Source organism: Acanthopagrus latus, chromosome 4 (assembly GCF_904848185.1).
Source record: "Acanthopagrus latus isolate v.2019 chromosome 4, fAcaLat1.1, whole genome shotgun sequence".
Taxonomy (NCBI): Eukaryota; Metazoa; Chordata; class Actinopteri; order Spariformes; family Sparidae; genus Acanthopagrus; species Acanthopagrus latus.
In genome coordinates, this window is record NC_051042.1 from 6,744,124 (window position 1) to 6,771,464 (window position 27,341).

The following is a 27,341-nucleotide window of genomic DNA, read 5'->3' on the forward strand; positions in this document are numbered from 1 at the left end:
GGAGCAGAGATCACACAGATGTTTGACAGTTGTGGAGGAGCTGTGGGCAAATATTCACCCGGATACTTGTTCAATAATGATTCAAAAGCAGCATTACTTAAAGCCTTCTAGTTTCCATTATAGAATGAATAGGCTTTTGTTCTTCAGCTGCACTTTGTAAATGTGGCCTCAGCTCCATTATTATTTGTTCCATTACACACACAATAGGGAAGCACCGTACTGATGAACATCAAAACTGTGGGGACACAAAAACATTGTTTCTCTGACTGATTATTAAGTCGTCTTTTATTTAATCATTGTATTGCTTTGAAGGATTTTTTTTCCTGTATGCTTGTAATTCATGATGTCTCATTGTCATTCAGTGACTAATTCATAGTGACTACAGTGAATCCTATTCATTTTCTTTCATCACATCATACTGTAGTCTCTAATTAGGAGTCTTTATTGTGTGAGTGATATTATTTTGAATCCTTACAGCTTTTATCACATTTTCATCTCTGAGTTTTTCCATGCACCCTGTGCAGGAGTTGTGTGAATAAAGGAATAACCGATTTGTTAGCTGGATGAGGCACTCAGGGGCCAGATGGGATTAATCTAACACTGTCAGAATAAATATTACGAAAACACCTACACCAGGTAAACCCACAGGGATACAGCACCAGAGCTTCTTCGGTTCTGCTGTAAAGGCTCATGCCCGTTACCACCCCAAAACATTTGCATGATATGAATTCAAAATGGGGGCATTTGGAAATAAGTAGCCATGTGACCTGCCAACAAACTCCTTCACATAATGTCACAGTTCACTTTGACCAGCAATAACAAGTAGGACTCAAATGTAAAGAAACAGAGAAGCAGTTCTCTTAGAAGTGGTGGCAAGATGACATGCTGGAACACATGATCAGGCAGAACCCGGACCCTTGATGTCAGGAGGTCATCAGTGTAGTGTGGCAAAATCTGTGATTCAGCCAACGAGCAGGGTGATCCAACAAGTCAAGGGTCGCTATTGATGTGATGACACATTCACACACACACCCAGCGGAGATGTAATGGTACACTGACCACACCTCAGGCCACCTCTACTTCACTGCAGCCAGTTTGTAAGTCTGGACAGGGCTTCTAACACCTGATGGCTGCCTCTCATGTCCTGTGTACGTTTGGAGCGCCGGTTGTGCACGTCCTCAGAAATTATTGCTTTAAGCCTACAAGAAGTAAGTCTGGGCATTGACAGTGTCACGGCTCAGTAAGCACGTCAGCAGGAAGGACATCAAGGAGGAAAATGTTTTGAAGACAAGCACGTGGCATCTTATAGTATTGTCCAATAACACATATAGTCAAATATGTGAACAACTCCATTCATGATGCCGCTGGTTCTATATGAGAACACGTGGTTAAAAAGCAAATATCTCTCAAACGACAGGTTCACCTACATTTCATCTGCAGTTTCTAAATCAGTTTTCTACCAACATCCTGCATATGAATGTGTGGAAGTTTGATGGACTGATATCGGAAGTCAAAAACAACAAAAAATGTGGAAGTGAAACTCGAATACTTCAAATCTTAAGAGTATAATTACACTCAGATTCCACTGGGACGGCATATTTAAAACAAATGGAAGATACTCAGATGGATGTAGAAGTGAATTTAAAAAGTTTTCTCCCTCAAGTTGTGCTCAACATGCGGTGCCATATTTATTGACTTGATCCAAAACTGAAAGAGGATCAAATGTGAACTGAGTTAAGGTTCAGAGTGTATCGTCACTGGTCTCAACTGTATCTATAGCTTCCACGTAGTGCCAGCACACAGCTTTAAAGCAACATTACATAGACTGTCAGTCAGGGATATATAATCTAATGTAGATTATACAATCTAACCAGGAGACTTTCATGCCCAGCCCAGCTAGAGTGCCCTGACTGTGAGTCATGGAACATTATCCAGAAGAAAATTAATGGGACTTTAAGTCACAGAACCAGCAGCACCAGAAATAGCCTGTCCCACTTCCTCACTCTGGGACCCTCCAAACCGCCCAACAACAGCAATTACATAACATTAAGGAAATGATAATCACAGGACCACTGAGTTGCTTTTTAAATTCTGATTATATAAAGTTTGATACACACGAAAGTAGGAACAGATGTACAGGTAAAAAGTGGTCACATGACCAGCAGAGGTGGGAAAACTAAATGGGTCATTTAGTGACCAGGTTAAGAGCTGAAATCACAGGATAGGAGGAAGACAAGAAACCTCCTGCAGGGGCTCTGCGGACGATAATCTCATGAGTCGAAGGAGATCAGAAAAGAGATGTGAGGGATGATGCTGGGTGTTTCTATACAGGCAGGACTGGAACATCTATGACAGATACTCACACTGGTCCAAGACAGGGTTCGGTCTTCCCATCGAGTCTGAGATGATGAACTCCATCATACATTCTGTTGCCTTCCCATAAAACAAGGCTTTTCTAGGCTCTTGCATTTCAAAATATTTGCAGAGTGGTGAGATAACAAATGAACTGAAACAAGTTTATGTAAATCTTAAAAAAGCCTCTTTAGACTCCACAGAGTGTTTAAGTGCAGAATTTAGTTTGAGTATCAAAAGCTTACAAAGCAACTTCAGCACTTTCCTTCATATTTACCAGCGGCTGATAATTTTTATGCAAATTAATCTTCAGCAACATTCAGGAGCTTAAACAGTCTTTTTATGTATTTTTTAAAATATATGATGGCAGTATTATACACCCTCTAGAAACCATATGAATGTGAGATGAGTGCAGCCTTGATGCTGTGATTTGAGGTTCAGTCACCTGCGAGCGTATCGTCGAAGCGTCACGATGAACACGCTGTGAGTTTCCTGCCGATAAGAGAAGTGTGTTTCTGTTAAACTGCCTCTTTCTTACTATTCTCTTCTGCTCTTCAGTTTGAACAGATGTGCTGAAAACAGGCATAGCTGAACATTAATTCCAATGAAAAATGAATGGGGGGTTAGTTTTGAATTAATGAAAACAAATTAATTTGTATTTGCAAATGAGCTGCTGTTTTGAAACTTGATTGCTGTTAATTAACTCCTACTGAGGAAGCAAATCTGAGAAAACATGCAATATTTTCAATTACCAATTTTATTCAGGAAACATATGTTTTCATAGGCAGTCCCAATTAGAAGTATATTTTGCTGGTGACACCTTTCTAATGTGCTGTTTGCTGAATATGTTTGAGTTTCAGTTTGAGCGTCTCTGTACTGTAGCTCTGAGAAAAACAGAGATGAAGTTGCTGGAGGGAAGTTTGGTGTTTGCCTGCTCATTTACAACACAGGCAGGATGTTTACCGTCATTAAATTCCCAATCCGATGATAGCAAACAGCTCAAGGTTCCTGTTTCCTGTACACAAAGGCTTACCGACCAAAACAGAATTTTAGCATGATTTGCGATCATTACAGGCCCAGTGTGTAAGATTTGGTGGGATTTAGATGGGTCTGATGGCAGGATACATGGTATGATAACCTGAAACATAGTCCAAGTCTTTTATACCTACAGAGAGAGTGGGTCTGTCAGAACCTGATCCAAATATCAGTGAAGGAAGATGAACATCCAAATATGCTTCATGCAGGGTTTGTTGGCTGATTTGTTCACGGAAGATTTATTTTCATAACCTGTGTAGCAGAGACCTATAAATTGTGTGTATACTCATGAAGGTAATGAAACAATAATAAGACAACTGAAAGTCTGAATGCAAGATAGGAAGCTTCTGCTCACATTTGCAGCACATACAGAGAGTTTTTATGCCGTTCACAATAAAAGCCATAGACAGTGCAAAACTCAGGGGGAAATTAAGTTCAAACATACATCTCTACTTTAGCCCAGAACAGACAAACCAAACACTGGCCTGGCAAAGGCCTTTTCAGAATACAACATCCACCCAAGGGGAGGGTGAGACGAGGAGTATTCTTTTGGTTGCAAAAGCACTGGATCTCATTTAATCCGACACAGTGGACCTTTAACGTTTATTTCATTTTTCTGCTTGGAATAAGACGATTGGAAGTTTGATATCAGACAGTGCTCCATGTCACATGAATTGAGGGACTACAGAGACACATAACAGTGTTAGAAACGCAGCAGTAAATGGAATGAAGGAGGAGAACTATTAACACAGCAGTATAGAGCCACATTAGACTTTATAAGACTCAAAGGTATTACGTACAATACATAATAAAATGGTAAAGGTGCTACAAATACTTAAAGTGCTAAAGCTGTTACTTTTTAATGTGCAAGAGAGATATTATCCCAGAACAGATTATATCAAAGAAACGGTTTCTTCTCTTTGCTGATGCATTAAGGTGACCTGAAGCATCTCCTCTACTCGGCCGGGACCACAACTGTCAAGGATGGCATTTACCTTGCTGAGCAAACGCCCTTCAAAGATTTCAGCCAGCTGAGCTTAGCTCCAGTGGTCCTGATAACCAGACAAAAACTTTGAAAAAGTCCAAATGCTAAAAATCTGTAATCAATCTGTGTTAAAGAAAGATAAAATAAACTCAGTAAGCACAGCTGTGCACGGATCTGTAGACTATCGAGTCCATTCAAATATAATGTTGACCTGAGCCTCGGGGATATAAACTGTGAAAGATTCATCACATCCACAGTTTTCCCAAAGTCATTTCTTTAGGATTCTTTTAAATGTTTTCATTGTGTAACATGTGAAGGATTTAAGGCCTCATAGAAAATCTGCCTGGGGACTCAAATCGTTACTCACATTAATCCACAGACCTCATTATCGACTTTTCAACTGAAATTTATTTAAAAGGTTAACAATGAAAAACAACCCTCCACAACAAAACGACAGATGTAGTGTACATGTATGTTTCTGCATCAACAGATGTTGACATTGCCAAATATTGCCAAAAGTATTCACTCACCTATCCAAATAATTTAAATCAGGTGTTCCAATCACTTCCATGGCCACAGGTGTATAAAAGCAAGCACCTAGGCATGTAGACTGTTTCTACAAACATTTGTGAAAGAATGGGTCACTCTCAGGAGCTCAGTGAATTCCAGCGTGGTACTGTGAGAAGATGCCACTTGTGCAGTAAGTCCAGTCATGAAATTTCCTCACCCCTAAATATTCCACAGTCAACTGTCAGTGGTATTATAACAAAGTGGAAGTGATTGGGAATGACAGCAACTCAGCCACGAAGTGGTAGGCCACATAAATTGATGAAGCTGGGTCAGCGGATGCTGAGGCGCATAGAGTGCAGAGGTCATCGACTTTCTGCAGTCAAACGCTACACGAACTTTCTGCAGAGTCAATCGCTACAGACCTCCAAACTTCATGTAGCCTTCAGATTAGCTCAAGAACAGTGCATAGAGTGCTTCATGGAATGGGTTCCCATGGCCGAGCAGCTGCATCCAGGCCATACATCAGCAAGTGCAATGCAAAGCGTTGGATGCAGTGGTATGAAGCATGCTGCCACTGGAATCTAGAGCGCTCTCTGGAGTGACGAATCGCATTTCTCCATCTGGCAATCTAATGGACAAGTCTGGGTTTGGCGGTTGCCAGGAGAACAGTACTTGTCTAACTGCATTGTGCCAAGTGTCAAGTTTGGTGGATGGGGGATTATGGTGTGGGGTTGTCTTCAGGAGCTGGGCTTGGCCCCTTAGTTCCAGTGAAAGGAACTCTGAATGCTTCAGCATGCCAGGAAATGTTGGACAATTTCATGCTGCCAACTTTGTGGGAACAGTTTGGGGGTGGCCCCTTCCTATTCCAACATCACTGTGCACCAGCGCACAAAGCAAGGTCCATAAAGACATGGATGAGAGAGTTTGGTGTGGATGAACTTGACTGGCCTGCACAGAGTCCTTACCTCAACCCGACAGAGCACCTTTGGGATGAATTAGAGTGGAGACTGAGAGCCAGGCCTTCCCGCCCAATATCAGTGTGCGTCCTCACAAATGCGCTTCTGGAAGAATGGTCAAAAATTCCCATAAACACACTCCTAAACCTTGTGGAAAGCCTTCCCAGAAGAGTTAAAGCTGTTATAGCTGCAAAGGGTGGACCACCTCTATGGAATGAGATGTCACTTAAGTTCATATGCGAGTCAAGGCAGGTGAGCAGGTGTATGTCAGAACATTTCTTTATGTTGCAACTTAACATGTCTCTAGGTTCAAGGTTTAAGTGTATATTTTGTGACAATGCAGCTCTCATTATCTGGTGCGGTTGAGGCAAAAAAAAATCCTGTTGTTAGGGTCAGGAATGATCTTGTTGTGGCTTTAAATGTCTGTTTCGGTCTCCACAAACACAACTGAAGATGTCCTGAGGTCTCCTAAGACAGATCCAGTGGTGTCAAGCTTACAAATGCAGAAACCCAGACTTGAACTACATCAACATCGCCTCCACCCCAAGATGTGAAAGTCTGGTAATAAACACATATGTAACACATATGTGTGGACTTATATGTGCAGAAACATTTATCCGGGTTGCCTGACCTCAGTTTCCTCAGTGGCCTCAAAGATGCCCGATGGCATAGCAGAAAAAAGCTTTGTGAGTCTTATTATAAACATTCAAATGTTCATTCTTGTTAATTTGTGAATGAGAACTTGTTGTTTTTCACAGGTATTATATAAGTCTTTCCTTGTCACATTGTGACATCTACTGATGGTGGAGCTTTGTGTTTTCAGCCTCAGCTACGGTTTGCACTCACGTGGCAGACAGTTTATTTTGGCAGTACTCAGTTGCTCAGTGACATCTGAGGAGCATGTAGGCTGGGTGTGGGTATAAATAAAATAATGTCAGATGCAAATATTAGTATTGACCCTCAGAAATGATACAGATGCACCTTTGGACCATCACCGTCAGAGAAAAGTTATTAACTCTCCAAGTTTTAGTAAACGTGTCACTGACTTTTATGGCCTTTCAAAATCTAAAATACTTCAACTGAATTTTGTGCCTAATGAGGAAAACAGTTCCATCAAGTTACATATTTGATAAAAAACGAAATGATTCACATTCATGTTGAACCTATTCAAAACCCAACCCAGCTCTGCACACATTTTAGCCAGCCTTGGTTCTGAGGCCCTGAGGATGAAATCAAAGTGTTCACTATCCAGTCCAGCACCAGCTTTGCCCAGCAGCAAAGGCAAAGTACCAAAGTAAACAAAGGACTGCTGGAGAAAGTCAAACATGGAGCAGTTAGAGAGCCAGACATTTTTTTCTTGCTGAAACGAGACTGTCCTTCCAAGAAAAATGACAAGCACAAGGTAGTTTAGAAAATGCCTCCAAAACATGTTTATGTTAGGGTTAAGTGATGAAGCATCTGGCTGCTGGAGGAATTCTTACTTTTGTCCACCGGAACAAAATCAGTAAACAGTCAGAGTGCTGTGGGTCATCTGCCTGTGACTCCAACAATAATACGTCTTTTCTCCACTGATCGCACCATGTCCATTCCACAAGTCACGTTCAACGATCATCCACATCAAAGCAGTAATCTAACATTATCTTATAAACAGTTTTGAACCTGAGCCTTCAGGATTTAGATTAAGTTGCTGATGAACAGAACAGTCGGCCATAGCTGTTGTTTTTAATGCCAGATTGGACTGGGTTTTGGCAGACACCCAATATTAAAGGACTTGGATCGGGATCAAAGAATGTGAATAGAGCATCCCTATATGTAACAAATTACCCCAAAGCTTGTGACAATTCATTACCCTCTCCTGGTTTCCTCCTGGAGACATGATTCTGCCGGCATTTCTCACAATTTATGACAAATTTTTGCAGCGTTTTCCCCTTTGATCCCCCACAGCCTGGTTCTGGTTCTGGTTCTGCACAGCTTGTTGTCTGCTGCAGTGCTGCGCATCATCCTCCTCAGTCAGTGTGAGAGGGACAGAGAAATGGACAATAGGAAGAAATACTTAGAAGGTTACAACACCAGGGCTAAAAACAAAACTGTAGTTTGAGTCCCTTTATGTTAATTCAAAGAAAAAAACTAAACCAAAGCAAATGGTTTTAAGGAGTGTGGAGGATGAATTATTGGGTCTAATCATCGTATTACTCTGTTGTTGTTTGACAAACTGATCTAAGTGGAGAATCAGGCTGAGGAAAAAATGTCAGATGTTGGTTGTGATTTAGAAAATGGCTTTAAGTACAGAACATTGCATACAGCACAGTGTCTGGAGTTTTTTTTAGTGTTGTTCAGGCTTAACCTGGTAGTCCATGGTATCCCTGGTTTCAAATTTACAATCCTATAAAGTGTGGGTGAATCTGCAGGAATGCAGACTTGTGGAAAGTGGCCGTGACAGGCTGAAATTATTCATCAGAAAGCCCTTGTGCACTTGAGGATTTGGCAGTGGGATGGCCCTAACCCCTAACAGACCTCTTGGTACACACCAGGAAGTCTACGGGTGTGGACATTTGGATTGGGCCCGAGCAATTTAGCTGTTTTTAAAAGACACGTCAGTGCAGAAACACATCCTCCAGCCATGTTCTCTATCACTTTCATAATTTGCATTGCAAAGGTAAAACAGATCCAAAGACTGTACTCTATCAAAAACCTCATCAGCAGGCTCTAACCATTAGAGTGGGTCTAAGGACCAGAACTCACACTGTTTCAGGACAAAGTGAATATATGATTCACACATCAAAGCTTCACAAAAGAAATAATACATGAAGCGGCTGAATATAAACCAACAGTTCTGCCTGTGCTGCTCACGAGAACCTGGTCCAGAGAGCTCCACATTTAAGCATGAATGTATAAGAACTCAGGTAATTCAGGCTTCATCATACTATTATAATTATATCAAAAATATATTCCTGACCTGTGCTCTGGAAGTAGTACTCATAATTGCAATGAGATCAGAGCTCTGGCAGTCATGCAGAGTGAAAGTAGTCATTAAGACTTACACCTGTAGTAAACTATACATCACAGGTTTATCTACTACACATGTATGTCTCATTGTGGAAATGTTTCAGAGCAGTGGTGTAGTGGTCCCTGGAGAAGTGGGTATACTCTCAACTTTTGCCCTTTTTTTAACGCAGCCAAGAAAAACGTCCTGTTTTAGAAACAGTGACATGTAAGACTATTTAGTTTACCCAAAAATCCATTGGTAGTATTTATTGTCACATAATCTCGGCATCTTGATTTCAGGGAGGAAGGATTATGAAATTACTAAACCAATACTGGCCCACAGACTAGTAAGAGACAACTATGCATCTTGTGTTATTCATTATTCCTTAGCTCTCCTTTGTCCTGACCCCTGGACTTCCCTTCCTCATAAACATCCTACATAAATAACTCAATGTTAATATTCCTGAACACGGAAATGTTAGTAAGTGAAATATTTTATGTAAACTTTGAATAAACCTCTACAGCCTTGATTTTGATTAGAAAACATTACTTTCTTTGGTTTTATCTGCTTTATATTAATTATTTTACATATATTTTGTTGTTCTAATCTGTTTTAACTAATCTTTCATGCTAGCCTTTATTGTACTCTATATTATTTTATTCTTATTATTATTTAAGATTTTAATATTTGTATTGCATTTCATTGTCTTCATATCTATTCTTTTCTAGTTTCTGAGAGCAGTAACAGGGATGAAGTAGGATGAAGTTGATGTAGGAGATTTTCTTCATTGAAAGACAGATTTTAAGCTCCAACAAATAGCTTTAAGTTGCATAAATGAACACCTACATGGCATTAATGCAAGAATATGAATTAGTGCATTTATGGATTGAAAGCTAGCTTTCTGTTTCCCTTCTGTCACATAACTCCACTTACATGACAACCTGACTTGAAAAAGAAGTCAATTAAAAAAGAGGTCAATTTTCTGCCACCTCTTCCTTTTGGCATTCAAAACAGAAAGAATAATGATCATGTTGAATAATATCAAAATCTGTCCGTCAGTTACCATTAACTTTACCTGGCTTGCACTAACTTTGTTTACCACCTAGCTTGCTTAATATTAGCTGACATGCCACAAAGCAAGACATAGTTTAGTTATTTACAGACAAAATTGTACAGTATTAACTAGTTAAATAACCGTTTCATACCTCTGCACTGTTCGCTGTCTGCGGCAGCGAGTGACGGCAGCTTCGTGTTAGCAACTTTCCCTGCGGCTGGGACTAGTGAGTTCGGTCAAATGGCTGTGATTGGCTTGATGGCTGTCAATCAATCTAACTTGACCAATGGGTTTTCATGTATGGGGGAGCTATTTAGCGTGCTGAGGTGCACTCCTTTAGAGTACACTGGTACACGCAAACTGTTTAACACCTTAGGAAAAAGGGGGGATTTAGAAGTGGGTATACAATGCTGACTGAAAAGTCAGTGGGTATACACCGTATATCCTCGCATAACCTGGACTACACCAGTGATTCAGAGAGACATCTTTTCATCACAGTATCATCAAAATTATATGAATGTAAATAGTTCTGTTCCAGTGTGCCAGCTTTTGTTATGTTTCAGCCTAGTTAATACACCATCATTGAAGAACACTGTATGTTCTCTCCGGAGCTCTGCTCAAAAAAACAAACCTGCTGCGAGAGGAGGCGGTCCAGATGGCTGCATCAATTAAAACACTGAGAATCTGTGAGACTGTAAAGATTTGGGCTGCTGTTTTTGGGACGGGTGCTAATCAAGACCAGCTGTGATCACAGTGGAAGTGAAAGTGCCCGTAAAATAATTCTTGAGTAACTTCAAACCCAACTGCACAAACGACTGCTGATTTAATGTTTCAACCAGTCCATCCTTCATTAAATATTCAAACATTTACTCAGTATTCTAGTGTTGAAATGAGTTGTCAATTAATCAATCAGTTAATTAACTGGAAATTAAGCCATTAATCAAGTTACTTCTGACAACCAGCTGCTGAAACTCCACTGTGAGGACCTCTCTGTGAACGGGATGAATTCTCATTTTGTCCAGCTGGTCAGAAAAAAGTATGTAATTAGAAGACATGACCTTTAGCTCTAGAAATAATGACGGATATTTTTAGATAGAGCTTTCAACAGAATTCAAGTGTGAATTGAATGTGCCTTATGAAGACTGCAGCACAAGAGAACAACATTGTTTAAATGTCTATGTAGAGCTGAACAATTAGTGATTGTTGATCAATCCTGTAGTTGTGAGGCCGACTTGGTTTGACACAATGAAAATGCCCTTTGGTCTGTAGCAGAGCGAAGCAGTGAAGAGTCGCACCAACAGCTTCCTCCCCTCACTTTCCAAGTGCTATTATAGTTTGCACAGCTGTTGCAAAGACAACTGGGTTTTTTCTGTCTCATGAAACCCCGACACAGGAACAAACACAAGTTCATTCTAATATGTTGTCTATAATATAATAGAAATGGATCACCCTGCTTCTCCCGGGTGACCACGAGTCCGGTGGCACACAGAGTTGTGTAGCAATAGTGAACCAAGGTAAACATTATAAGAACATAAACCATTGTTCTGTACCATCACATTGTGCAGACAGTGTTTACTTCATGATGATTTGTGGAAGCAGAAAACTTGTCTATTGCTAGCTTGCGTATTTAAAGTGCAAGTAAAGGTAAATTATTGGTGTGTAAATGTAACGCCTCTCTAGCGTGTTTGACTATGAGAGGTGGTTAACCTGTGTTCTTTTAAATATCAAAATTGGCTTGGGGTTTCCTAATGTGTGCGCACTATTAATACTTAAGCTTTACCATGAACTGAAATGTATTTGGGATTACTTTTGTTCCTTTTAAACACTTGCTGGGGTCAGCAAAAGCCAGAACTGGGGCATTGGTGGGGCAGTTTTTTATTTCTTCAAATGCCTGGGTACATGATTGGTCCCACCTGGTTCCAGATGAGTCCCTTTCATTCAGATAAACATCACTTAGACCATTTTTTGTCTTTCTCCCACGCTGTGTGGGGGCATACCCCTTCATGAGGTCAGTCAATGGACAGACTGTGGAGGAGTAGTTTTGGATAAATCTACGATAATACCCACAAAAGGCTAAAAAGGATCGCAGGGTCTTCAGGTTGGCGGGCCTCAATCTCAATCTTTCGGGGTCTGCTGCAACATCCTCAGCTCTTAATTTTAATTCTCTCTCTCTTTCTGGGCCGACCAGCAAGTGAGGACTTTGTTTTTCAGACCCAAATTATTTTCCCCAATTGATGACTTGAGAAGTGGTGAAAGATAAGTGTTTGCCAAAAAATATCTTGCTAAGTTTGTTTAGTTTTCTTTCTTCAGCTGTGAAACCAGGTGAAAGAACAGGACAGATCGTAGAACGATTGTGCTGAAGCGAGACATGAGCCTCTGAAGAGAGATGTTATCAGACGGACAGAGCACAGAAAACACTGAGTAACCTGCAGTGAGTAATAAACAGCAACAGACTGCTGATTGATGCACATCTGTTGACTGTCTGCCTGTTGCTAGCATCAACAGTGTTACTGTGTTGTGTGACTGTCACTCCACATGGAGTAATGAGCATTAATCACTATTTTTAGCTTGTATGGGACGAGCAGTGCCACAGTGGCTATGGAACCTGGTATTTGAAGTCCAAACATGAAGCATGACCAAGTGGTTTTTGGGTTGTCACAATGCAACATAGGAAACTGGATGAAAGGAAAAGTAGACTTTCAACATAAGCGTGCTGCTGAAATATAATTATGCTGAATGAGGACTCACTTTATTATTTTGATTTCATGTTGTGAAAGTCAGCCTATGCACTGACTGGAGCACAGGGTCTCACAGGGTCTCACATCTTCTGTCATTTGACTCTGAAAAACTTGGGAATTGTGCAATTATAGAGTGAAAGATCTAAAGATATGTGAACTGCATTAACCCTTCAAGTTTCAGGATCCAAACAATGCTTCTGTTCCTCTCCAGTGAGCTCAAGAATCTGCTCTCAACCTGCTGACCATCAATTCCCAGTGTTCCCATTTCATTCTTCAACCTTCTAACTGTGGCCAATCTTCATTAAGAATGTGCACTGGGGCCTAATAAGGGTCTGTTGTGAGTGACACTGACCCGAGGACCCTTAATTTGCCATCTCCTGGCTGTGTTAGATGGGAACCTGCCGCAGTGAACAGAGACCCACATGAGTGCTCTTTATTTCTGCCTTGCCCTACTTCCAGCTGAAGAGCTCATTAAATTAGATCTTGTGTAAAGCTGGAAATAGAAAGAGAAGTTGGGCTGGAGAAACAATGATCGTGTGTCTTGCCATGTAAATCTTGTTGCCTTTGGGAGTCCTGTCAAGTGGCCATCAAGTGAGTGTGTGATGGAGGACATATAGATATATAGACACATTTGAATTCTTTATTGATGTTCATCATGAATTTGTGACGTTTTTTCTTCATCACTGTCTTTTGGTGTCTGTGAAGGAAACATGCTGCTGTAAAACATTCAAAGAAGGAAAAACAGGATTGATGGCGGCGGAGGACCACAAAGCGAGCAGGCTTCCTCCAAACAGCGGCACCAACTGACTGACTGGTCTCATGTGTTAGAGACATAACCTCCTTTGTGGAGATAATTAGTTTAATCTGAAAGGTGATGTATAATGTGAACACTGTGATCCCTGGACGCACTTGTGGTTTGTGGAAACTGGGCTAGGTTGGACAAACGTGTTGAGAGGTGGAAAGTCTGAAGGCAGCTCACGGTTTGAAACGATTCTGATTCAGAGGGCTACAATGGGATTATTTAAGGATAATCGATGCATCTTGATTTTTTTATTGATCACTACAGCATAATTCAGTTCATGCATACAATTTTAACATGAGCATGTTTACATCCATAAAATTTCAACTTCCTGTCGGTTCAGTCATGAGAAACAGCCTGATCATGTTACAGGCCAATAATCATCTTGAGAATTGGGTTCTGATTTTCCTATTACTGGATTTTCTGCTTCGAGGCATAATCTGTCAGAGAAATTAGGTTTTCCCATTTCGGCCGGTTGATACTGGAGGTATCGTGAAATCTTCATTTGCACACTATTTCATTGTTCAAACTATCCAGTGTGTTGAGTACTGCAGCATTATTAAAGTTTCTCATGGTTTTACACACTGACACCACTTGGTCATGATTAGAGGGAGGTCATGGTTTTTCTTAAATACAGAAAACGTCTGCAGTGAATTCAGTCATAAAACACATCATGTGATAGAAATTCAACCTAAACTCTGACATGAACTCCTCCTGCCTGAACAGAACCACAGCCTTGACTGAGGATGCTCTCCCTGCTCTCTGGCTGTCTCTGCTCGTGAACACAATCTAGATAGTGATTATTTTTTCAGCATAAAGTGACATGAAAAACCAGTTATACCATAGAATAATACATTCGGGAAGACAGGGTCCAGTGGGGAGGTGGTCTAAAATACAAAAACAACACCATAATCCCCTGTCAGTGTCGACAGTCAACATCCTGATGGAGGTGAAGATGTGATAAAACTGCACCTGTAGCAAAAATATCTTCTCAACCCTGTAAACACATTCCAGTTGGTGCAGCGCCAATTTTGGTATTGATTAAAATGAATGCCGTCAGTGTGGTTGAATCTTTTAGTGCCCTTTCACATCTAAATGGTTTGGTTCGGTCCAGGCGAGCTCTGGTGTGTCTGCCTCTTTGATTGAGTACAGTTTGGATAATGTGAAGGGTGCTGAGTGAACTAGACAGGAATAGGAAAGTTACTTCGAGTCAAACTCGTGTGCTGTGTGTGAAAGCAAGGCGGACTCTCTGCTGGACTGTGAGAGGATTATCATTTGATTTCATTCAAGCTTTGAAGTTTTTATCAAATGTATGTGTGTGAACAGCAAAGAAACCAAAATGTCCACAGAGATCCATCTGAGCATCCATCACGTGATAAACATGCTAACGTGTCAGCACACGGGTGCAGGGAGTTTTATCCTGATACGTCAGAAAGATAAAAGAGCCGTTCCCTCATTAAAACGCGAGAGAGAAGCCACACAGTTATGATCCCTCCTGTAATATTACAGCACAAGACACTCCTGTTGGTCTGCTGTTCCCACCACTGTTACTCTCAGGACTAACTATGCTCATACACACTCCTGTCTTTGTGAGCTCTTTGTTACCATAGAGAAGTCAAACAAATGCACAGAAGTGCTACAGGACCCAGTTTGAGTCGCTGCTGTTTGGTTTAGGTCCACCCTAGAGCCGATGATGCATGGCTGCATGATTTATCAGTTATTGACTTCATTCAGTATTTGTTTTTCTTTGTTTGAAGCCAAGTGAACTCAACTGCAGGTGTAACTTATCTTCAGGGAACAGTTTTCTGTCATGCAGGAGTCAGATGAAGCCGCTAATAACATCTGTACAGTAAATATGTAGCTTGAGGAGGGAGACACTGACACCTCTGAAGCTCACTAATACACACGTGATATCTTGTTAATGTCAGAAATCAAATTTCAGTTACTCACTGAGCCCAGTTGCCAGGCAACCAGTGAGGATTTCCGGAAGTTACCACGTGATGGCAAGAAACGGTCCCAACTTGTCACATCTTCAATTTGGTTTTTGTATGTTTAAGTAAGACAGCTGTGACACAGTAATTTGCAATCGGTACAGCTGCTAGTCGGTATGGTTTGTTACTATTGCTGTTAATGCTATGCTAAGCTAACCAGCTGCTGGCTGCAGCATTTTACACTCAGTTTTTTTTTTTATTACATGTAAACATTCCAGTATAAAAGGTCACATTTAATGCATATTAATCAATGAAGTTAATATGAATTGTGTCAAAACTCTACACACAAGCAAATAAGACTCAACACTCAACACAAAAATAACTTGTATACCTGACTGTGCTTCTGGCATCGAAGCTAGCAAGCTAGCCCGCGAGCCACGATGCCGGAAACACACCCAACCCATAGCTCTTCTTCTTGTTTACTGGTGGTTGGCATCCAGCTCAGTATCGCCACCTGCTGCTGTGGAGTGTACACGCTTTGCCTCCTTAGTAAATGAGAAAAAGATATTGCGTGTGCCTGTGAACCGAGCGGTACACATGCACCGCGAACAGTGACAAGCGTACCGAACGGGATGGATTTTTTTGATGAACCGTTCCACCCTGTCCAACAACATCAGCAACCCAACACAACCACAACTTTCATTAGTTGTTCAATGATGATTATGTGAATCTGCAGCACTTTCCTGTGTTCCCTGGTGCTCAGTTTGAAGACTCTGACATGGAGCGCCAATCTGTGCTGTAACGCTGTCCCGTCTGTTGGTCGGCCCAGGTGTCCTCTATCAACTGAGCACTGTAGTATTACCTCTTCAGCGGGGGAGGAGCCAGACCACTGATCCCTTTGTGTAGTGAGCAAGCATCGCAAAAACACACTACATGTCGAAGGTTATACCTCTGAATGACATCATAGTTGAGGTGGTTTGATGGTACTTTTGTGCGGTACTTTGTGTGTCTGTTAAAGAGTGAGATCATTTATTACCTGATGTGGAAGTGGTGTTAATCTTCTCACTAACAATAAAGCAAATAAACAAAATTTCCCAGATGTAGACTACAAGTGGGATGTGTTGGGATGCTGAGGTTTTTCTGCTCCGCTTCCTTTGTCGCTTATTTTTGACAAGAGTTTTCCCTCTTCAGTCTTTGTACGCTTCCACCAGCACAGAGTATAATTGGGAGCCACAACAGGAATGCACATGTTTGTATGCCTCACTGTGTTCAGCTGTGTGTCTGTGATTGTGTTTTCAGTCCTCTGACAGCCTTGCACCTCTTTGTGTTTCCCCTGCAGTTGGGAGGATGTGGCATCCTGGGGGTGGGAGTCTGGCTCTCAGTGACCCAGGGGAACTTCGCCACCCTGTCATCATCCCTGCCCTCACTGTCGGCAGCCAACCTGCTCATCGCAGTGGGGACCATTATCATGGTGATCGGCTGCTTGGGGTGTGTGGGGGCTGTCAAAGAGAGCCGCCCTCTGCTGCTGACAGTAAGTCATTTGCCAGGATGGTTTCTGATGCTTTGGCTGACTCGTGATGTGATAACGCTACATTCTTGTTTTACATTTTGTTGTTTCTGGCACATTAAAAACATTGCTCAAGTAATACATCCAGACATTCTCATACAGCTTGAGTTTCTGCTGTGGTCCCGATTGATCATCGATTCATATGACATGCTGGAGATTCAAACCATGTGTCGAATCAATCTGTTTGAGCAAATCTTGTACAGAAAGTGGCTTGAACAGCTGTTGTTTGGGTGAGTTTCACAGAGGACAGTATCTTGTAAACAAGATCTTTCATTTTCCATTTCAGGTTTGTTTGTGACAAACAGAAGAAGAGCTGCATTTATTATGAGACTCATAAATAGATTGTAAAGCACTGGCAGAATCTAAAAACCTCATCAACACAAAATCCACAACAGACAAACCTAATCAGAATATGTTGGAGCAGTTTCAGTGTTTTCGGTTGTTGCTCTACGGTGTACGAGGTGGCAATGATAAGATTTAATAAGAGAAATTTGGCGACAACATTGTTAAACTCTAGTGTGCATGTTTTCATAGACACTTTCTTTGATTACCTTCTTCTAAGTTTTAATTCTAACAGGCAGCTGCTGACAACATCTCTGCTTTATAGTGGCTTATGCTAACGTTAGCTTCACAGACACACACCCTGAAGCTTCAATTTAAATCAAGTATATGGTCTTTTATTTTATTTCAGGATGGACATTCAGGCTGTAGTATTCACCAGCTGTCAGTTTAAAGTTGACAGTCACAGAGCTAGCTGTCAACTGTTTGTCTGCCAAATGGTGTGATGTGATTGGCTAATGCCAAGTTGTTTATCCAGAGGAAAACCCTCCGCTGGGAAAAAAGCTTCAGCCTTCAAAATGATACACTTTTTGAGAGAATAGTAATTACACAGGCATGGAAACAGCATTAGCATTATGAAGCTCCAGTTGCTTCTACTGGTACTTGGTATCCTGTAAACCTGGCTTTCACGACGCTATTCAGCTACCAGAGGACAAAAATTAAGGTTGAATTATAGCACAAAGGAAGCTTGTCTTCTATCATGTAACTGAAGCAAGAAGTGGCATTGTTTTTCTCCTTGCTCTCCATCCTCAGGTAACAGATGAACAACTTAAATATCTGTGGAAACTCTACACAGCGGATGGAGCATTAGGGTTAGAGGTGGCCAAGGTGAAGAGGGAGAGTGACAGGTGAAACAAGGTGACCTGACGGGCTGTCACTCGAGCATCAGCACTGTTCCCCACATTGATACGTGTTTCCCCTCACCAGAGAGATTTTACACAGTTCAAAACCAGCGTTCTTTCTACTAGATCAGTTGTAAATACAACCAGGTGTTTTACCTTCCCTTTTCAAAGCACTAAGCTCTTGGTTTCCAGGTCGAATTGGGAGTGTAACAGTCATTTTTGTGCTTCGGACAGTAGCCAGGCTGCTACCAGCAGTAATACTACAAGGGGATGTTAAAATGTGTCTATGTCTGCTTTAATTTTACCAAAAAAGCTGATGGTCATGACCAAAATCTGCATCAGTGTTTGGTTTGTCCATTCTGGGCTACAGTAGAAACATGCCTCTGTAGGTACAAAAACACAATGCTCTAACACACTCGTGAAAAAAAAAATTTAAGTATTATATTCCATTTCTGTCTGTAAAAACCCTTAATCCTACTACACTGACTCGCCCTCACTCTGGGTGAAAGGCACAATGTGAAGCCATTGCTCCAGAGCTGCTGAAAGCTCCTCCTCCAGAATCTGTTGACGCCTTTCAAAAGCAGCTGAAGGCTCATTAAGTCGAACTGTTTCATTATGTTGTCTGGTGTTTGTAATTGTGTGAGTTGTTTGAAGCTGCTGTTGCCCATGTTTTATTGTTTTTTTTTTTCACTTTTTCCGGATTACTGGTCTTATCCTTGACAGTTTTGATGCACTTTGCTGCTATACTAAATAAACTGTACAGTGATCAGTGTTGGGGGTTCATCACTCAAAAAAGTAATACATTACTCTCAAAAACAGTAATGCCTTACATAGCATGATTATTCCCTGAAGAAAGTAATTAGTTACATTACTAGTTACATTACTCGTTACATTCTGGCGTCTCATTCATGTTGCTCCACAGTTCCTTACCAACAAGCTTTGTGTGTGCCTGCTGTCTCTGTATGTGCTCCGTTAAGTTTGAGGTAGTGTTAGCAGTGGTGGAGAGAAGTTTCCAACACGGGCAAAGTGTGCACCTTACAGTCAAGTTATTTTCCTTACGTTCAACAAATTCAAAGTAATGTTTGTATCTCCAGCCGTCAAAAGTGGCTTTACGCAGCAGGGGGTCTTCAGGCAAGTCGCATGCAGCAGCATGTTCTACTGTATTGTTGATGCTGCCATTGTTATTCTATCTCCCCCTGCGGGTGACTAACCAATCAGTGAAACCGGTGAAAGATACCTTGTGCCAAACTCCAACCAATCACTGTTCCATTATTGGCGGCCGGTCACATAATGGTCACATAGCTAAACTGAGGGAGCTAAGCTAAGGAAACACCGTCACCAATGTAATGTGGGTGTCATGGATTCGTCCGACTGGAACATAAACATGGATGTACTTTATTGCATTTTGTGGCAACAAACTTTTTTTCCTCCACATATTAAAACTGCCAGTAATTGAGTCCTTGAGGCGCCTCAGAGCAGCACACTACCTTTTGTGGCCTTTGGTTTGGAGCCTGTCAGATCTCGATGTGACTGTCAGCCATTACCTTGACAACGGTATCATCATTTGGTGAGATTCTGGTGATCCTTCTATCTTCATCTCATAACTTCCTCTGAGGCTAAAAATAGGATTCACAGTAAAGTGAAATTAAGTACCAGGCTGTCAGTCTGACACTGACATTGGGGATATCATTAATAAACTGCTCTAATGCCGCTTCAAACAGAAACAGGTGAATCACAGTAAACAAGGCATGCTACATTTAGGCTATACAACCTCCATCATATATAGTTCTACATTTTTGTACAAGATCAGCATCTTCCAGAAAAGGTCAATTCAATGTGCATTAATGGAAATAAAATAAAAAATATCTTGCTTTTGTCCACTGCCCCAGAACACTGTCACTCTCTGCTAGTGCTAACCAAGTTGCCTCACAAAATCCTGGCAGCTGGTTACCAGGCTACACTTATATCACTGCTACATGCTACGAGTTGAATGCTGACTGTAATTATACATATTAACATATGCAAACCTTTTAAAATGTCCCACACGTTGCAATCCTGAGACACACTGCTTCACTAATTTGAAGAAACTCAGTGAAAAATGGGCCAAACGCAGCCTTAACAACAGAATCCAAATAACAAGAGCTATTATATCAGAAAGACAAATATTTAATCTATCTATTAAAATGGAAAAATGGAAACATTACTTAATGGATAACTCTTGGCTCTTCTAGGCTTCCTGGAGAAAACAGCTCCTTATTGGCCATATGGGGGTCTAGCCTTGTTGTCAGGCCCGGCAGAACCCCCACTGACACTGCTGCTCTTCTTTTATTCAGTTTAATGTCTGGAGATATTTTTAGGAGCATCGCTAATCTCAGCAGAGCAGCCCGGCTTGTTTGTTTGGAGGATTACCAGCTGTTGTCATTCATGTATAAGTATAGGCAGAAAGCACTGTAGTAATTAAGGAAAGAGCAGAACAACAGTCATGACTGTGACAACTGTTCAACCAACGAGGTGTCAAAACAGTGTATAGGTTTTCTAATGGAACCATCTCATTTATATATAATTTATATACAATCCTATTATTTACCTCGAGGCTTGAGTGGAATCATTGCTGCACTGTAGATTATTCCAATGATTTACAGTTGTGTTGTGTAATTACATCTGTTTCAGACAAAGCTGCATTTTATTTGCTAATAATCAAGCTAGATCAGCAGCAGAACAGTTTAACCTCCCACAACTTAGCATTCAAACTTTTCAAAAGCTACAAATGTAGACAGTTTGAAAAATAAAAATATGAGCTATTAGGACTGAGGAATTAGAATGGAGGACTGTAGATTGTGCCCCTGACGCTCTTCCTTTTCTCTTTGTTTTTTTGTTTTTTTTTGCATTTCAACTGCAATGAAAAGGTAGAACTATCCAAAGTAGGTAAAGGAAACAGAAACCGAGGTTACGGAATCTGATAGGTGGCAGCTGTGCAGACTTCTGGCTGCTAACAACAAGACAGCGAACCTCATGAGCTGCCTCAATAAAATACTGTCTTGCGAAGGCTACTATGCTTCACATTTAAACAGCTGACTAATGATCCGGAGGCTGTTCCCTCTGCTCCAGATATCTTGTTAGCTGAGTTACACCTGCGCACATCGGTTCTACAGGTGGCTGCATGCTGCTGCCTGCCAACAACAGGGAGTGAAACAGACACAGTTAGAATACATCGGGGACAATCTTTGGGTTAGTGGAAGGTATGGACTAACATGTAACCTTACTTGTTACTAAACGAAAAGCAGTCTGAGCACCCTGTATTTTACTCCTCACTTGATAACGTATTATCCCCAACACGGATTGCCACAGAAGACACATAAATAGTAAAATGAATAATTTAAAAAAACAAAAAAAAACAAAAAAAAAACCAACAAGATGTGAAGAACAAGATTTTTAAGCATTGTGTGTCACTGAGTGTGTTACACTGTCTAACTGATTTACATTGTCTGTGGGGAGAGTGATGTCACTGATATCAGTATAAGCAGGTACAGGAAGTGTTTGACTTCAAGTACTGAACATTTTTACTCTCTATTTGTAGAGCTCTTATTTCAAATCCCTGATAAAGTGTGACCCCCAGACTCTCATCAGATTGATAAATGTTCTGATAAACAAACAAGTTCATGTAACCGAGCATCGGCACTGTGCAGCACTTATCAGGAAGAATTATTCTTAGTGGGGAAAAAATAGCATTAATCATAAGAAAAATGGCTCACCAGGAGAAAGCAATTATGAACTCTGTGGGAATAAGTCTGAGTGTCGATCATTAGCATGATCCATGACATTCTCCCCACAGTGACCAGACACATGCCAGCGCTGTGTCAATATAATGAGACCGGGAAAATTAAAAATCTGCCTTAATGAGTGACAGAGCTGGCCGTTCCTCATGGAGATTATAAAAGACTTTTCTCCCTTCAAATTTCAGGGCTAATTAGCATGTTGATCACTGATTAGGGACACAGAGAGTATTGCAGCATTGCTGTGAGGTATTTCAGGAGCTTCTGGAACGCTCTGTGCAGGATAAAGTATAACTGTGTTTTGTGTGTCACGTAATTTGCAACAGCAACCATCAGAGTTTTCAGAATATGATTTTTCAGTTCTCTGACCTGGAAGACTTCAAAGATATGTTTATATATTTTCTATCAGTGTCATGCTTTGAGCGAAGTAAACAATAACAGAATAACAGAATTGTGAATGAATGTCAGCAGGTGTTTCAGGTGTTCATGGCTCTGGAAGTAAAGTCCTGTTGTAATATGACTGTTGGAGCTCTTTCAAAGATACGATTCTCTCCTGCTTGAATCAACTGTGCACCAGATGAGCAACTGCATTACAGAAACATCTGGTTGTTTTATTCAAAATTAAAGCTACAACCCTGCAAGCTTAAAGAGAAAAGTCCAGCAAGGTCCAGCACCCATTCAGTGAGTAAACAGTCTGGTTGTTCTGCAGATGACAGTGTGCAAATCTCAGATTGTAAATGTCTCGATATGGCGGGAACGTGCTGCTGGACAAATGGGACATTATTCAGGGTTTGGCCAATCACTGAACAATGAAATGGCACCAAAACGAGAACTTTAAGTTCAAATAAAACAAGTGATAACAAAACGATATTCAACTGTTATTAATGATTATAGTTTAAGGAGGCATATTATGCTTAGTTTCAGGAGCATAATTATAATTTTCATAACTCCCCAAATACTCAGTCTCCTCTGATTGGTCAGCCAACACATGTCTGAGCCAGCATCGCTAACAACAACAATGCAGCTGTGCATCTCAATTCCTACGTGGAAAAGAATGAAAGACCAGAATACTGACTGAGGTTTTCCAGGTTCAGTGTTTCTTGTGGGAGGAGCCTCTGTTCTGGACTGTGACCTCTCCATCTGTTAGGATCTTTTCCATCCATAGACATGAATGAAAAAGCACAGTTGGTCTAGGGGCTTTTGTCAGCTGGTGTGTTGTAGTGTTGTAGTGGGACACTGAATTTCCCCTGAAATTATATTTTCATTAATGTGATAGGTAGTTAAATTTCCACTAGTTACTTTGGGCTGTCAGCACTAGTGCAAGTCAAAGGGCAGGAAAGAGACATGACCTCATCTGCCCACAAAACTGTGTAAATGGGAGGAGATTGTTTATGCTGTGCAGCTTCGCTCAGTCCTGAGATATAGAGCCTGTAAAAATAATTAGACCCACCACATAAAAAGAACACAGCTATCACCTCAGAGGCTTCCCTCCACACAGGCTCAAGGCAGCAGGATCCCAAAGGGTATTGATTTTGGAGCTGTTGAATGACTGGGTGCCTGTAATGGCCGAACCTCTGTAGCTTTACCACTGCGTGAAAATCACAGCATGCATGAACATGAAGGAATCAATCGTTGCACCAAGACTTTGATTATAGTTTGCATCCTGAAACACCTGTGAAGGCATCAATCTTTGCTAAAAGTGGAAATCAGCACTGCTGGTCGAACACAACACATAATAACATAAATAACATGAGTATGTGTATCTGGAGTGTGTTATATACATTTTCATAATGTTTGCAATCTGCATGTAGAGTTTAGTGGCCAGTAAAAGCTAGTGTTGTTCTTATACATCAAGTCTTATACAAGTCTTATACAAGTCTGCTTAAATGTAGAGTAAACATTATAAATAAAGTAAACAATATATGTCCACACGCTGGATGATTCATAGACACTGCAAGCTGCTACGATGCAATAAAACACACTGACAACATGAAAATAGCTGAAGAGAAGCTCAGCTCTGAGGAGCTCCACTCTGATGGCTTGAGAAGTCGGTGCCCTGCAGGTTTTTGTTCTGCCCTGAAGACATCTGTTGGATACAGACCGGCTGTGGCTCATTACCTCTCACTGTACAAAAACTGTAATGGAACAAAAACCTGCAGGACACCGGCTCACCACAAGACGAATTAAGAAGTCTTAAAGGACCTTTTCACTGAGTTATCTCCCCTGTGGTAGACAGACATGATAATATACACCATTACATGTGTCAGTAGTATCAATATATCATAGGCCTGCACAGAGAGAGCAGCGGCAAGAGGAAATACTGAGCAGCTCTCCTGGTTTCCAATTCTTTGTGTTATCTGGGGCTGAGAAATGAGAGGTCCGGAGGGTAAAATGGAATCTTTCTGCCTATTGCTCTTCTTGTGACGACGTGATCAGGAAAAAGATTTCTGGGATGAAATCAGTCTACAGCATACAGAGAACTGCAGCAGTGATGGTTTGTGATTACATGTCATGTTATAGAGTGCACACTGGTTGAAGTGAGTGAACTCAAGTGCACTCTGAAGGTGGTATTTTAAAGGAATGTCCTTCTTCTTCTGCTCTGCCACATCTCAGAGGGCATTATTACACTCTATTAAATTGATCTCTATAGTTATTAAGATTAAGATTTTTTTTAAATGCGATCGTTTATGATACAGTGTTTTGCTAACATTTAGCTTCTGTCTTCAGTGTGATAACAGCATTAATTCCAGGGTCAAATGATGCTACAGTAGTCAAGGCTTTGTTTCCGCCTCGACCTCTTCCACACTCGAGCCATTTTTTACAGCAACTGTGGCATCACATTGTTCCTGGCTTCCTGTTCTTATAACATCTGGCTCGGCTGTCTTTAAACAAAGTGTAAATATGCAGGACAGCAGAACTGACTCCCTTCAAGTTTTATCCCTGTAGCAGTACCGTTACTATATCTAAAATGGCAATACACACGTTTTCTGCTTCAATATCATATTATGACTTAAGGGAAAGGAACTGGCGATCCAGTTCAGTAATAGACTAAATGATGGAGTTGTTGTCTTGTTGTCATTTTGTCCTGTCCTGTTGTTTGCGATCCAGCTGTCTTTGCACCAGCGGCAAAAACTTGGAGAAGCTTGGGGGGAAAGTTGTCTGGTACCACTGGAGTATAGAGTTACATCAGCTGTAGCTCAAACCACCTGTGTTTTGTTCATAATACTTGTTCTGTTACCTAACTAGAGATTCAAGAGAAGGATGTTTATTCTAATGGATGTTTTCACATTGTGCTGGTGGTACTGAAGGTTCTGAGTACTCCTTCCATCACTGGCGGTACACAGAGAAGTCTGTAAATCTTGTTTGACATCAGTTTAGGAAGCTCTAAATCTTTTTGCTCCATAGAAAACCTGCTTTTAGTCCTACTTTGTTTCCTTTTGTTCTGATCTCCTATAAATCTCTCCTGTAGTTATGCTGCTGGAAGCCACTGCAGCAAACAGAATAACGTATTTCAGTTTGAATAATGACAATCCAAGGAGAACATATCGAGCCTATTTTGGGCCCTTTGTAACGGATCTGACTCTTTGTTTATAATAATTTATCACAGCGAGATGCTGAGCGCACACCAGCGCAAACCCTTCCCACATTCAATTTGAGATTCTAGCAGAGATATACTGCTTCCATGTCCTTCCACACAACGTCACTTTAAACACAAAATACCAATTAAACATAAGAGCACATGCAGATGTATTTCCACTCATCTGTCATGTAGACCAGAGTGTATTTACTGTCTCAGTTAGTCAATAGCCTTTCAAAGTAAATTTGGGGCAAATGATTCTGTTTGTTAATTTTCCGTCTCATTGAAACCTTTTTGTTCCTCTGAGAAAAAAGACCTGTTATCAACCAACTGTTCACATGTTCTCATTTTTACTGATGGCCTGTGAAGTTGCATCTGTCCTTTTTAAATATGTTTCATCAAGGCAGCAACAGCTTCAGAGCGATTCCTCTTGACTTAATTGGCACACAGTTATTGCTTTTATTATCATTAGCCTTTCTCCACAGAGCACAAATGGATATTCACCATCACAGTTAATTTCTGCAACCCATTTGATAATAGCAACAATGTCTATTTGGAATTTCTCAAGCTAATTCAACAGCTGTCTTTTTCTATATTATGAAAGCAAAATGCAGTCTTTTCACATTAAAATTATCTCACTGAGCCTGACTGTTGTCTTTGGTCCAAAGAGGAGGAGTCAAATTCCTTATTAATGGCAGATTAATGGGGAAATTTTCAGAGAGTCACAGGGAACGGGTCTGTGTGTTTTGCAAGTGCTGGTGAGTCTCAGTTTCTTATTCTTTACAATATCCCACTGCTATCTGCTGTGATTTCATGGTCTCAGAGAAACTCAAAAGAAAGCAGTCAAGCAAAGAACCATTTACAGCCAGGAGTGAGATGATAAAAGCAAAGAGTACAGATGTTTTTCTCTTCCTTCAATGATCACCTCTTTGTTTTCTCTTTTGTCAAAAAAATGAATGTGGTGAGCTTCAGCTTTAAAGGCTTAGGACACTCAACAAAACACTCACTGTAAAGACAGAAATGGGATCATTTTATAGAAATTGGAAACAAGTTGGAACATCCTAATGTCCTGCCAAAGCCTGGCTCCAGACTGCTGAACTGTTGTAGACATCTTGATTTTTCAGGGATAGAGTCAGTTCTGCTGTCCTGCACATTTACACTTTGTTTAAAGACAGCCGAGCCAAACCAGATGTTATAAGAACAGGAAGCCAGGAACAATGTGATGCCACAGTTGCTGTAAAAAATGGCTTGAGTGTGGAAGAGGTCAACACAACTGTGTGAGCTGCTGTTCTTCTGTAAAATAACTTCTGATTGTTAGGACAAAATAATCCCACTATAGATATTATGTGTCTCAGACTGAAAAATTTGGTTTGATCATCAGGCTTCTCTGCTCTATATGTTAATAACTCACATGTGTTTGTTACCACATCTTCTGTCATTTGGTATTGATCATCTGCCTTCTGTTCGCCACAAATGTATTAATACAACTGTATGTAGGGGAAAAAACTTACCCAGTGAGAAGGTTAAAGTGCCTGTACAGCCTGAATCTGCTGCAGAACTCTTAACCAGACATGGACTCTACATTTTAGCAGTGAGGCTGCACAGTTGAACTTTCACTCTTTTAAAACTGCAGAGGAAAAAGATTTTCCTCCAAGGATCACCGGTAGGTCAAGAAACATCACAAAAGGACAAAATGGCACAAATTTCAACCATGCTTCTCCCATATTTTGTCAGACCGCCTTTGTGCTGTCCTCCCTCATCACACATTGGTGAGATTATTTTTTGGGTGCAGAGCTCTGGTACATAATAAGAAGTTATAATGACTGTCTTGGGAAGAACTTTTCTTCAAAATGTCAAATTTATGAGTGTTCACTTGACTGAATTGTATTTTGACATT

General features: G+C 40.8%; 1 protein-coding gene across 2 annotated transcripts in view; it reads left to right on the plus strand.

The window, feature by feature from the left end:
• The window catches only part of tspan4a (tetraspanin 4a), a 192,716-nt gene that overhangs the window by 88,355 nt on the left and 77,020 nt on the right, over positions 1–27,341 (plus strand). For both annotated transcript variants that reach the window (XM_037095887.1, XM_037095886.1), the window contains one exon: positions 16,686–16,877. In XM_037095887.1, the coding sequence (XP_036951782.1) occupies positions 16,686–16,877 (192 nt within the window). The remainder of the gene's footprint in view (positions 1–16,685; positions 16,878–27,341) is intronic.